At 63.8% G+C, this 14,120-nt stretch overlaps 1 protein-coding gene across 1 annotated transcript; it reads left to right on the top strand.

The window, feature by feature from the left end:
* Positions 1 to 383: 383 nt before the first annotated feature.
* On the top strand, positions 384 to 9,807 carry GPR173 (G protein-coupled receptor 173). Its single transcript, XM_054014864.1, has 2 exons — positions 384 to 1,081; positions 7,439 to 9,807. The coding sequence occupies exon 2, from the start codon at positions 7,485 to 7,487 to the stop codon at positions 8,595 to 8,597; it is 1,113 nt and encodes a 370-aa protein (XP_053870839.1). The 5' UTR covers positions 384 to 1,081; positions 7,439 to 7,484; the 3' UTR covers positions 8,598 to 9,807.
* Positions 9,808 to 14,120: the final 4,313 nt, after the last annotated feature.

The raw sequence follows: 14,120 nt of genomic DNA, 5'->3' as shown, positions 1-14,120 counted from the left end.
GGGCTGCTGGGAGCCGGCGCCCCCCAGAGGGGAGAGGCCCCTGCCCCATTCCCTGCCCCCCTGAGCCAGCCAGTCCCTGCCCTGGGGCCGGTGCCCCCCAGAGGGGACAGGCCCTGCCCCAGAGATTGGGGGCGCTTCGAGGACAGGGGGCTGCGGTCCCCATCAGATTGGCGCAGTTGCTTTGTACATGTCCCGTATCCCTTCGTGTCGGGGGGTCAGCAGCGCTGGGGAGAGAACCCAGGAGTCCTGGCTCCCAGCCCCCGCCCCCGGTCCTGATGTTGCGTTGCTGCCCGAATCCCCCCCCGCTCGGCTCCGGCTCCGCCCCCCACGTCCCTCTGCCCCCCAGGCCCCCTCCCCCCGCCGCACCTTCCGGTGGACGCTGAACAAGATGGTCGGATCCCGGCCGCCTCCCGGCTCCTTTGTGGGGACCGGAGCCTGACCCCCCGCCCGCCTGCGGGCTCCTCGGGGGGCGAGGCCGGACCCCCCCTTCCCGGCTAGAATCCGGCGTGACTCCGGAGCCGCACCCTGCATTACCCCCTCCCCCCCGGATCGAACCGGGATCCTGGGGATGGAGCAAGGCGGCGGCGGGGGGCTGCCCGGGCCAAGCCGGCGCCCCGGGGCCCGTCCCGACCTGGATTTACCCCTCTGGATCTAACCGGGGGGGATCCGGATTCCCACTGGGGAGCGAGCCGATCCGGATGGCAATTGGATCGATCTGCTGGAGGAGGCGGCTGTGCTGAAGAGGGCAGATTCGGAGTCACTCCGGATTGATCGGGGGCAGGGGATCCGCTGGAGGAGAGACCTGGCCCCTTGGATGTTGTCGAGGCCCCGATCCGGGTAGCTTGGGGATCCGCAGGGAGCCCTCGGCGCCGGGCTCTGGAGGCGCCGAAGCGGGGGGGGGGGCAGCGCTCCCGGCCCCCCACGCAGCCCCCCGAGCCCTGTCCGGCCGGCATGGGGGGCGGCCCGGCGGAGGGACCCCCCGCTCCCCGCAGGGCCTGAGCGCCGGGGCGGGGGACGCGCCCCCACCGAGCGGGGAAGGATTTGGGGGTCTCGCCTCACGTCGGGGAGCAGCGGAACGGAGGTGAGCTGGGGCTGGCGGGGGGGGGGCTGCCCCCCCCATACAACCCACCGGCCCCCCCATATACAGCCCCCTGGCCTCCCACCTGTATATACCCCTCCGGCCCCCCCCATATAAACCACTCTGCCCCCCCCACCTGTATACACCCCTCCGCCCCCCCCATATAAACCACTCTGCCCCCCCCTGTACACACCCCTCCAGCCCCCCCCATATAAACCACTCTGCCCCCCCCTGTATACACCCCTCCGCCCCCCCCATATAAACCACTCTGCCCCCCCCACCTGTATACACCCCTCCGCCCCCCCCATATAAACCACTCTGCCCCCCCCACCTGTATACCCCCCTCCGCCCCCCCCATATAAACCACTCTGCCCCCCCACCTGTACACACCCCTCCACCCCCCCATATAAACCACTCTGCCCCCCCCCACCTGTATACACCCCTCCGCCCCCCCATATAAACCACTCTGCCCCCCCCACCTGTATACACCCCTCCGCCCCCCCATATAAACCACTCTGCCCCCCCACCTGTACACACCCCTCCGCCCCCCCCATATAAACCACTCTGCCCCCCCACCTGTACACACCCCTCCGCCCCCCCCATATAAACCACTCTGCCCCCCCACCTGTACACACCCCTCCGCCCCCCCCATATAAACCACTCTGCCCCCCCCTGTACACACCCCTCCAGCCCCCCCCATATAAACCACTCTGCCCCCCCCACCTGTATACACCCCTCCGCCCCCCCATATAAACCACTCTGCCCCCCCCACCTGTATACACCCCTCCGCCCCCCCCATATAAACCACTCTGCCCCCCCCACCTGTATACACCCCTCCGCCCCCCCCATATAAACCACTCTGCCCCCCCACCTGTATACCCCCCTCCGCCCCCCCCATATAAACCACTCTGCCCCCCCACCTGTACACACCCCTCCGCCCCCCCATATAAACCACTCTGCCCCCCCCCTGTATACACCCCTCCGCCCCCCCCATATAAACCACTCTGCCCCCCCCACCTGTACACACCCCTCCGCCCCCCCCATATAAACCACTCTGCCCCCCCCACCTGTATACACCCCTCCCCCCCCATATAAACCACTCTGCCCCCCCACCTGTATACACCCCTCCGCCCCCCCCATATAAACCACTCTGCCCCCCCCACCTGTATACACCCCTCCGCCCCCCCCATATAAACCACTCTGCCCCCCCACCTGTACACACCCCTCCCCCCCCATATAAACCACTCTGCCCCCCCACCTGTATACCCCCCTCCCCCCCCATATAAACCACTCTGCCCCCCCACCTGTACACACCCCTCCGCCCCCCCATATAAACCACTCTGCCCCCCCCACCTGTATACCCCCCTCCGCCCCCCCCATATAAACCACTCTGCCCCCCCCACCTGTATACACCCCTCCGCCCCCCCATATAAACCACTCTGCCCCCCCACCTGTATACCCCCCTCCGCCCCCCCCATATAAACCACTCTGCCCCCCCCGTATACACCCCTCCGCCCCCCCCATATAAACCACTCTGCCCCCCCACCTGTATACACCCCTCCGCCCCCCCCATATAAACCACTCTGCCCCCCCCACCTGTACACACCCCTCCGCCCCCCCCATATAAACCACTCTGCCCCCCCCACCTGTATACACCCCTCCGCCCCCCCATATAAACCACTCTGCCCCCCCCACCTGTATACCCCCCTCCGCCCCCCCCATATAAACCACTCTGCCCCCCCACCTGTACACACCCCTCCGCCCCCCCCATATAAACCACTCTGCCCCCCCCACCTGTATACACCCCTCCAGCCCCCCCCATATAAACCACTCTGCCCCCCCCCTGTATACACCCCTCCGCCCCCCCCATATAAACCACTCTGCCCCCCCCACCTGTACACACCCCTCCGCCCCCCCCATATAAACCACTCTGCCCCCCCCACCTGTACACACCCCTCCGCCCCCCCCATATAAACCACTCTGCCCCCCCCACCTGTACACACCCCTCCGCCCCCCCCATATAAACCACTCTGCCCCCCCCACCTGTACACACCCCTCCGCCCCCCCCATATAAACCACTCTGCCTCCCCCACCTGTACACACCCCTCCGCCCCCCCATATAAACCACTCTGCCCCCCCCACCTGTACACACCCCTCCGCCCCCCCCATATAAACCACTCTGCCCCCCCCCCCTGTACACACCCCTCCGCCCCCCCCATATAAACCACTCTGCCCCCCCCACCTGTACACACCCCTCCCCCCCCATATAAACCACTCTGCCCCCCCCACCTGTACACACCCCTCCGCCCCCCCCATATAAACCACTCTGCCCCCCCGTATACACCCCTCCGCCCCCCCCATATAAACCACTCTGCCCCCCCCACCTGTATACACCCCTCCAGCCCCCCCCATATAAACCACTCTGCCCCCCCACCTGTATACACCCCTCCGCCCCCCCCATATAAACCACTCTGCCCCCCCACCTGTATACCCCCCTCCGCCCCCCCCATATAAACCACTCTGCCCCCCCACCTGTATACCCCCCTCCGCCCCCCCCATATAAACCACTCTGCCCCCCCCGTATACACCCCTCCGCCCCCCCCATATAAACCACTCTGCCCCCACCTGTACACACCCCTCCGCCCCCCCCATATAAACCACTCTGCCCCCCCACCTGTATACCCCCCTCCGCCCCCCCCATATAAACCACTCTGCCCCCCCACCTGTACACACCCCTCCGCCCCCCCATATAAACCACTCTGCCCCCCCCACCTGTACACACCCCTCCGCCCCCCCCATATAAACCACTCTGCCCCCCCCACCTGTACACACCCCTCCGCCCCCCCCATATAAACCACTCTGCCCCCCCCCTGTATACACCCCTCCGCCCCCCCCATATAAACCACTCTGCCCCCCCACCTGTATACACCCCTCCAGCCCCCCCCATATAAACCACTCTGCCCCCCCCACCTGTACACACCCCTCCGCCCCCCCCATATAAACCACTCTGCCCCCCCCCACCTGTACACACCCCTCCGCCCCCCCCATATAAACCACTCTGCCCCCCCACCTGTACACACCCCTCCGCCCCCCCCATATAAACCACTCTGCCCCCCCCCTGTATACACCCCTCCGCCCCCCCATATAAACCACTCTGCCCCCCCGTATACACCCCTCCGCCCCCCCATATAAACCACTCTGCCCCCCCACCTGTACACACCCCTCCGCCCCCCCATATAAACCACTCTGCCCCCCCCACCTGTACACACCCCTCCGCCCCCCCCATATAAACCACTCTGCCCCCCCACCTGTATACACCCCTCCGCCCCCCCCATATAAACCACTCTGCCCCCCCCACCTGTATACACCCCTCCGCCCCCCCCATATAAACCACTCTGCCCCCCCCACCTGTACACACCCCTCCGCCCCCCCCATATAAACCACTCTGCCCCCCCCACCTGTATACACCCCTCCGCCCCCCCATATAAACCACTCTGCCCCCCCACCTGTATACCCCCCTCCGCCCCCCCATATAAACCACTCTGCCCCCCCCTGTATACACCCCTCCGCCCCCCCCATATAAACCACTCTGCCCCCCCCACCTGTACACACCCCTCCAGCCCCCCCCATATAAACCACTCTGCCCCCCCCTGTATACACCCCTCCAGCCCCCCCATATAAACCACTCTGCCCCCCCCACCTGTACACACCCCTCCGCCCCCCCCATATAAACCACTCTGCCCCCCCCACCTGTACACACCCCTCCGCCCCCCCCATATAAACCACTCTGCCCCCACCTGTACACACCCCTCCGCCCCCCCATATAAACCACTCTGCCCCCCCCCTGTATACACCCCTCCGCCCCCCCCATATAAACCACTCTGCCCCCCCCCTGTATACACCCCTCTGGGCCCCCACTCATCCCATCATTCCTCACCCCATATACACCCCCTCCATCCCCCCCCAGCCACACCCCCCCTTCCTCTGCTGCCCCCTCCTCCCCCCCTTTGTCATCCCTACACCCCAGCTGACAGGTGCAGAGACCTGACAACATGCCCTAGGAGTGGCTGGGGGGGGGGGGGTGTCATTCAGGGCCTGGGGAGTGTGTGTATACATCCATGTATATATGTTTCCACTTTGTGTGTCTATGTCTTGTACGGCTGTCTTGTGTGTGTGTGTGTGTGTATTATGTGTGTGCAGTGTTTGTGTTTATAGCATGTCTGTGTGTAGCGGGTGTATACACACATGTACGTTACCACTGTGTGTGTGTGTATTGTGTGTGTATGTAACATGTATAGTGTGTGTGTAGGTTTGTGTGTAGATTGTGTGTATGTAACGTCTAGTGTGTGTACGTGTGTGTGTAGCATGTATAGTGTGTGTGTAGATTGTGTGTGTAGCGTGTGTACACACGTACATGTTTCCACTTTGCATGTCTGCGTGTGTCGTTCTACTTTGCGGGTGTGTTTCCGGGGTGTGTGCACGTTTCTCTCTCCCCTCAGCGTGCGGCCATGCACTGGGGGGGCCTCGTGCAAATTCCCCCCCCATTATAAGCCCCCAACCTGCCAGACCCCCCCCCCCACTAAGCCTGCATCTCTGCAGCCAGTCACCCACCCCTGCCCCCAGCTGGGACAGGACAGTGGGGGAGGGGGACTTCGGGGGGGGGGTGTATTTTAGCCAGGCCCTCACCCAGCAGGCCCTGAGTTGATGCTCACAGTAGATCTGGAGTTGGGGGGGGGGGGGCTCAGGGGTCACTCCACTGGCCTCATTCTCTTCCCTCTTCCCCTGGGTCAATCAGGAGTGACTCCAGTTTGACTCCAGTTTAAGAGCGGAATCGGGTTCCGGCTCAGCTCCATGGCCCACCTGCTTCCCCAGGTGGCTGGAGGGGGGGTGGTGAGTGTGACAGAGCCTGGGTGTGGCTCTGTGTGTTTGTGTGTGAGCACACGCGTGTGCAAAGGACCCTTTCAAAGCACCTGGGGTGAGCAAAAGCAGCTGGAAAGCTTCAGCCCCCAACACGCGCACGGGGGCAGCCGAGTGTGAGCAGCATCGAGGCGCGAGGGTGTGAACACGGCAGGGGCCCAGCGGGGTGGGGGGCGTGTGCCAGGCTCAGTCTGCAGGAGGGGGAGTGTGTCGCTGTGAGTGGGACTCGGGGCGTGGGCGTGTGTGTGTCAGCCTCAGCATGAGTGCGAGTGTCTGGGCGGCTGTGAGGACGAGCGTATGTCAGTGCGAGCGTGTGCGCCTGTTGTGAGTGGACACGGGACTGTGCGATTGTAGTTCAGTGCATGTGTGCGTGAGTGCGGCTGTGACACTGACACCAACTGTGCCTGGGTGTGAGTGTGTCAGTGCGGCTGTAAGGAGGACTGTGCGTGTGCGTGTCAGTGTCAGGGTGGCTGTGAGGACGACTCTGTGTGTGTGCGTGTGTGTGTGTCCGTGTAAGTGCAACTGTGAGGATGACTGTGTGTGTGCATGTCAGCGTCAGGGTGGCTGTGAGGACGGGTGTACACAAGTGTGTCAGTGTCGGTGTGGCTGTGAGGACGACTCTGTGTGTGTGCGTGTGTGTGTGTCCGTGTAAGTGCAACTGTGAGGATGACTGTGTGTGTGCGTGTCAGCGTCAGGGTGGCTGTGAGGACGGGTGTACACAAGTGTGTCGGTGCGGCTGTGAGGACAATTGTGTGTGTGTCTGTGTAAGTGCAACTGTGAGGACGACTGTGTGTGCGCGTGTCAGCGTCAGGGTGGCTGTGAGGACGGGTGTACACGAGCATGTCAGTGTCGGTGTGGCTGTGAGGACGACTGTGTGTGTATGTGTGTGTGTCTGTGTAAGTGCAACTGTGAGGGTGACTGTGTGTGTGCGTGTCAGCGTCAGGGTGGCTGTGAGGACGGGTGTACATGAGCGTATCCGTGTTGGTGCGGCTGTGAGGATGACTGTGCGTGTCCATGTTGGTGCGGCTGTGAGGATGACTGTGCATGTGCGTGTTAGCGTCAGGGTGGCTGTGAGGACAGGTGTACACGAGCATGTCAGTGTCTGTGCGGCTGTGAGGATGACTGTGCGTGTCAGGGTGGCTGTGAGGACGGGTGTACACGAGCGTGTCCGTGGCTGTGAGGACGACTGTGCCCTGCCTTCCAGGGGGCACCGGCCCCCATCCAGCCCCAGGGTGGGGAGTGGGAGATGGGACCCCATGAGCCCCAGACGAGGTGGGTGATGGGATCAAGGGGCCTGCGCTCACCAGCCCCACCCCCAACCGGGCCAGGGGGCACCAGGCATCACCCCACTGCCCCATAGCCTGGCTTGGACCCCGCACGCCAGGCTGGGGGGGTCCCACGCGGCAGGGCCCCCGCCCCAACGATCCCTTCTCTCCCCTGCAGAGGCCCCGGGGCCATGGGCCATCCCCGCTAGCCCCGGCGGCCGGCAATGGCGAACGCCAGCGAGGCGGACGAGCCGGGCCCGCCGGGCCCCCCGGCGGCCTCCAACTACGCCAAGCTGCTGCTGCTGGGGTTGATCATCTGCGTGAGCTTGGCGGGGAACCTGGCCCTGGCGCTGCTGGTGCTGAAGGAGCGGGGGCTGCACCGGGCCCCCTACTACTTCCTGCTGGACCTGTGCCTGGCTGACGCCGTGCGGGCGGCCGTCTGCTTCCCCTTCGTCCTGGTCTCCATCCGCCACGGCTCGGCCTGGACCCACAGCCCGCTCAGCTGCAAGGTGGTGGCCTTCCTGGCCGTCCTCTTCTGCTTCCACGCCGCCTTCCTCCTCTTCTGCATCAGCGTCACCCGGTACATGGCCGTGGCCCACCACCGCTTCTACGCCAAGCGCATGACCCTGTGGACGTGCGTGGCCGTCATCTGCATGGTGTGGACCCTCTCGGTGGCCATGGCCTTCCCGCCCGTCTTCGACGTGGGCACCTACAAGTTCATCCGGGAGGAGGACCAGTGCATCTTCGAGCACCGCTACTTCAAGGCCAACGACACGCTGGGCTTCATGCTCATGTTGGCTGTGCTGGTGGGGGCCACCCACGCCGTCTACGGCAAGCTGCTCTGCTTCGAGTACCGCCACCGCAAGATGAAGCCGGTGCAGATGGTGCCGGCCATCAGCCAGAACTGGACGTTCCACGGGCCGGGGGCCACCGGCCAGGCGGCCGCCAACTGGATCGCTGGCTTCGGCCGGGGCCCCATGCCGCCCACGCTGCTGGGCGTCCGGCAGAACGGCCACGCCGCCAACCGCCGCCTGCTGGGCATGGAGGAGTTCAAGGCCGAGAAGCGGCTGGGGAAGATGTTCTACGTCATCACCGTCCTCTTCCTCCTGCTCTGGTCGCCCTACATCGTGGCCTGCTACTGGCGGGTCTTCGTCAAGGCCTGCAGCATCCCCCACCGCTACCTGGCCACCGCCGTCTGGATGAGCTTCGCCCAGGCCGCCGTCAACCCCATCGTCTGCTTCCTGCTTAATAAGGAGCTCAAGAAGGGGCTGGCGGCCCACGTGCCCTGCCGCAGGACAGAGCCCCCCCTGCCCCGGGAGCCGTACTGCGTCATGTGAGGGGGGGGCGCTGCATACGTCACGCCGGGGGTGTCCCCGAAGGGTCAGGGCCGGGGGAGAGGGTGCGAGGAGCTGGGTGTGGCAGGGCAGGCCGGGAGTCTGGACATCCGGAGTCAATCCAGAGTCACCTCCTGACTGCAGTGGGGTCGGGGCCGGATTCTGATCTCAGTCAATCCAGAGTCACCCCCTGACTGCAGTGGGGTCGAGGCTGGATTCTGATCTCAGTTAATCCAGAGTCAATCCAGAGTCACCCCTGACTGCAGTGGGGTCGGGGCCGGATTCTGATCTCAGTTAATCCGGAGTCAATCCAGAGTCACCCCCTGACTGCAGTGGGGTCAGGGCTGGATTCTGATCTCAGTTAATCCAGAGTCACCCCCTGACTGCAGTGGGGTCGGGGCCGGATTCTGATCTCAGTCAATCCAGAGTCACCCCCTGACTGCAGTGGGGTCGGGGCTGGATTCTGATCTCAGTTAATCCAGAGTCAATCCAGAGTCACCCCTGACTGCAGTGGGGTCGGGGCCGGATTCTGATCTCAGTTAATCCAGAGTCAATCCAGATCACCCCCTGACTTCAGCGGACTTACTCCAGATGCGGTGGGTTATTCTGGATTCACACCCAGGTACCTAAAATGGGGAATTTGCTGTGTCTCGTTTGGGGATGAGTGAATGGGGCGGGGCTGGAGGGAGAACCCGGGGAAGGGGGATGGAGAAGGGAGGATGGGTAGAGCGGGAGAGGGAGTCCAGCCCACCAACGCCCACCCCCTGCCTCGGCTGGGTGATTTAGCAACCTGTCAGTCAGTAACCAGGGACTTGCCCCCCTGTTTCCATGGCAACAGCCAATGGGAGCCCAACAGACCATGTCATCCTGGAACAATGCAACGAGGAAACTGGGGGGCGGGGTACGATCCATCCTCACCCTGAAATCCCTGGCGGCTCCGGCGGGAGGGAAACGGGGCGGCTGCGATGGCCGCGTGTTCTGGGGAAAGGGGCCAGTGGCTGCAGACAGCGGCAGGACCACAGGCGACAGTGCCAGGGTGACAGGCAGTGATATTAACACACACACCGCTAGAGTACCCTGCGCCGACGCTCGGGCACCGTGCACGGGAACAGGCAGCGGTGCTGGAGTAACAGGCGGAGTAACACACACACCGCTAGAGTACCCTGCGCCGACGCTCGGGCACCGTGCACGGGAACAGGCAGCGGTGCTGGAGTAACAGGCGGAGTAACACACACACCGCTAGAGTACCCTGCGCCGACGCTCGGGCACCGTGCACGGGAACAGGCAGCGGTGCTGGAGTAACAGGCGGAGTAACACACACACCGCTAGAGTACCCTGCGCCGACGCTCGGGCACCGTGCACGGGAACAGGCAGCGGTGCTGGAGTAACAGGCGGAGTAACACACACACCGCTAGAGTACCCTGCGCCGACGCTCGGGCACCGTGCACGGGAACAGGCAGCGGTGCTGGAGTAACAGGCGGAGTAACACACACACCGCTAGAGTACCCTGCGCCGACGCTCGGGCACCGTGCACGGGAACAGGCAGCGGTGCTGGAGTAACAGGCGGAGTAACACACACACCGCTAGAGTACCCTGCGCCGACGCTCGGGTACCGTGCACGGGAACAGGCAGCGGTGCTGGAGTAACAGGCGGAGTAACACACACACCGCTAGAGTACCCTGCGCCGACGCTCGGGCACCGTGCACGGGAACAGGCAGCGGTGCTGGAGTAACAGGCGGAGTAACACACACACCGCTAGAGTACCCTGCGCCGACGCTCGGGCACCGTGCACGGGAACAGGCAGCGGTGCTGGAGTAACAGGCGGAGTAACACACACACCGCTAGAGTACCCTGCGCCGACGCTCGGGCACCGTGCACGGGAACAGGCAGCGGTGCTGGAGTAACAGGCGGAGTAACACACACACCGCTAGAGTACCCTGCGCCGACGCTCGGGCACCGTGCACGGGAACAGGCAGCGGTGCTGGAGTAACAGGCGGAGTAACACACACACCGCTAGAGTACCCTGCGCCGACGCTCGGGCACCGTGCACGGGAACAGGCAGCGGTGCTGGAGTAACAGGCGGAGTAACACACACACCGCTAGAGTACCCTGCGCCGACGCTCGGGTACCGTGCACGGGAACAGGCAGCGGTGCTGGAGTAACAGGCGGAGTAACACACACACCGCTAGAGTACCCTGCGCCGACGCTCGGGCACCGTGCACGGGAACAGGCAGCGGTGCTGGAGTAACAGGCGGAGTAACACACACACCGCTAGAGTACCCTGCGCCGACGCTCGGGCACCGTGCACGGGAACAGGCAGCGGTGCTGGAGTAACAGGCGGAGTAACACACACACCGCTAGAGTACCCTGCGCCGACGCTCGGGCACCGTGCACGGGAACAGGCAGCGGTGCTGGAGTAACAGGCGGAGTAACACACACACCGCTAGAGTACCCTGCGCCGACGCTCGGGCACCGTGCACGGGAACAGGCAGCGGTGCTGGAGTAACAGGCGGAGTAACACACACACCGCTAGAGTACCCTGCGCCGACGCTCGGGCACCGTGCACGGGAACAGGCAGCGGTGCTGGAGTAACAGGCGGAGTAACACACACACCGCTAGAGTACCCTGCGCCGACGCTCGGGCACCGTGCACGGGAACAGGCAGCGGTGCTGGAGTAACAGGCGGAGTAACACACACACCGCTAGAGTACCCTGCGCCGACGCTCGGGTACCGTGCACGGGAACAGGCAGCGGTGCTGGAGTAACAGGCGGAGTAACACACACACCGCTAGAGTACCCTGCGCCGACGCTCGGGCACCGTGCACGGGAACAGGCAGCGGTGCTGGAGTAACAGGCGGAGTAACACACACACCGCTAGAGTACCCTGCGCCGACGCTCGGGCACCGTGCACGGGAACAGGCAGCGGTGCTGGAGTAACAGGCGGAGTAACACACACACCGCTAGAGTACCCTGCGCCGACGCTCGGGCACCGTGCACGGGAACAGGCAGCGGTGCTGGAGTAACAGGCGGAGTAACACACACACCGCTAGAGTACCCTGCGCCGACGCTCGGGCACCGTGCACGGGAACAGGCAGCGGTGCTGGAGTAACAGGCGGAGTAACACACACACCGCTAGAGTACCCTGCGCCGACGCTCGGGCACCGTGCACGGGAACAGGCAGCGGTGCTGGAGTAACAGGCGGAGTAACACACACACCGCTAGAGTACCCTGCGCCGACGCTCGGGCACCGTGCACGGGAACAGGCAGCGGTGCTGGAGTAACAGGCGGAGTAACACACACACCGCTAGAGTACCCTGCGCCGACGCTCGGGCACCGTGCACGGGAACAGGCAGCGGTGCTGGAGTAACAGGCGGAGTAACACACACACCGCTAGAGTACCCTGCGCCGACGCTCGGGTACCGTGCACGGGAACAGGCAGCGGTGCTGGAGTAACAGGCGGAGTAACACACACACCGCTAGAGTACCCTGCGCCGACGCTCGGGCACCGTGCACGGGAACAGGCAGCGGTGCTGGAGTAACAGGCGGAGTAACACACACACCGCTAGAGTACCCTGCGCCGACGCTCGGGCACCGTGCACGGGAACAGGCAGCGGTGCTGGAGTAACAGGCGGAGTAACACACACACCGCTAGAGTACCCTGCGCCGACGCTCGGGCACCGTGCACGGGAACAGGCAGCGGTGCTGGAGTAACAGGCGGAGTAACACACATAATGCTAGAGTACACTGCGCCGACGCTCGGGTACTGTGCACAGGAACAGGCAGCGGTGCTGGAGTAACAGGCAGAGTAACACACACACCGCTAGAGTACCCTGCGCCGACGCTCGGGCACCGTGCACGGGAACAGGCAGCGGTGCTGGAGTAACAGGCGGAGTAACACACATAATGCTAGAGTACACTGCGCCGACGCTCGGGTACTGTGCACAGGAACAGGCAGCGGTGCTGGAGTAACAGGCAGAGTAACACACACACCGCTAGAGTACCCTGCAGGAACAAAGCTGCATGCAAGAGTAGATGGGAGAAGAACAGGTACACAGGGGACTGTCTCCCTTTCCCAGCCCCTTTGCTCCTCCCCAGAGCTGTTTGCATTCCCGCAGGGACAGACTCCGGAGGGCAAAGGGATTTGGGGCGGGATGTTATGGGGCCGAGCCCTGATCCCGGGCTCCTGGCCAGACACACCCTGCCGGCAACAGGGAAGTGACTCCAGATTGATACCCACAGAAATGAGATCAGAATCCGTCTCTGGGACCGCCGGCGGCTGGGATGGGGAAGGGAGGACCTAGCAGCAGCAGCCAGGACTCCTGGGTTCCATCCCCAGCTCTGGGAGGGGAGTGGGGCTGGTGGTTAGAGCAGGGGGGGGCTGGGAGCCAGGACTCCTGGGTTCTCTTCCCGGCTCTGGATGGGAAGTGGGGTCTGGTGGGTTAGACCCAGGGGGGCTGGGAGCCAGGACTCCTGAAATAGGTGAGTGAAGGGTGGTGGTGGGGTTTCCAGCTGGGCCCCGGCCCAACAACGGATCCGACCGGGCTCAGAACTCTCCACTCGCTGGTTTTGTTCAGAGTTTTTTGGGGGTGGGGATTTTTTTGGCAGAAAAAAAATCGAAGAAAAAGACGTGGAAAAAAAATCAATGTTTTTGTACAAAAATACACACACACACCCCGATAATTTTGGGGCTTGGGGGGAGGGGAGGGCACGAGATGGCGACAGGACGGCCGGACAGAGACCCTATGGGGGGGGCAGCCGCTCTGTCGGGGGAGGGAGAGCATTGGGCTGGGGCGGGGGTGGCAGTGTGGGGGTTTGCTCAGATCTTTGGTTCTTGTCCAGCCCCTCCCCCCTTTTTCGGGGTGCCGGGGGGCACGGACTGTTCTCGTTTATTTTCTTTTTGATATAAAAACTGATGGAATTAAACTAACTGACCAAACAGTGTTTTCTTCGAGCCAGGGGCACGCAGGGCCCGTCTCCCGGAGTGCCCGGCCACCTGGGTTCTTTCCTTGGCTCCAGGAGGGGAGTGGGGTCTGGTGGTTAGAGCAGGGGGGGCTGGGAGCCAGGACTCCTGGGTTCAATCCCTGATTCTTGCCATCAGTCACTATTGGCCGTTGTGGAAGAAATCCCTTCTCTGCCTTTTCCCCCCTGCAAGCTGGGTCGGGCGAGTGCAGTTTGAATGCAGACCCCGGCTATGCCAGCCTCGGCCTCTCCCAGCTCAGGGGCGCTGGTGCGCCCGGGGCAGAGTTCGGGCCAGGAAGCCGCTGGCTCCCCTGGCATCTGAACCGAAACCTCCCTCTGTGCTTTGGTTTCCTGCTTTCGGGGCCGACCCTGCCCCCAAAATTTCGATTCAAAGGTCACAGATTTCTCTTTCTTCGAAAACAGCTAGCATGATAAGATCTGGGGCATGGGGTGAGGGGGAGACATGCAGCCACGTCTGGGATGGAGCAGCCACACAGGGATGCCTCGCCTGGCACTGAGATGCAGCCACCTCTGGGGTGGGACAACTGGGGAACAGCCACACATAACG

Source organism: Malaclemys terrapin (assembly GCF_027887155.1).
Source record: "Malaclemys terrapin pileata isolate rMalTer1 chromosome 20 unlocalized genomic scaffold, rMalTer1.hap1 SUPER_20_unloc_1, whole genome shotgun sequence".
In the NCBI taxonomy this organism is placed as follows: Eukaryota; Metazoa; Chordata; order Testudines; family Emydidae; genus Malaclemys; species Malaclemys terrapin.
The sequence above is the reverse complement of the archived record's forward strand: the minus strand, read 5'-3'. Positions and strand labels throughout refer to the sequence as shown.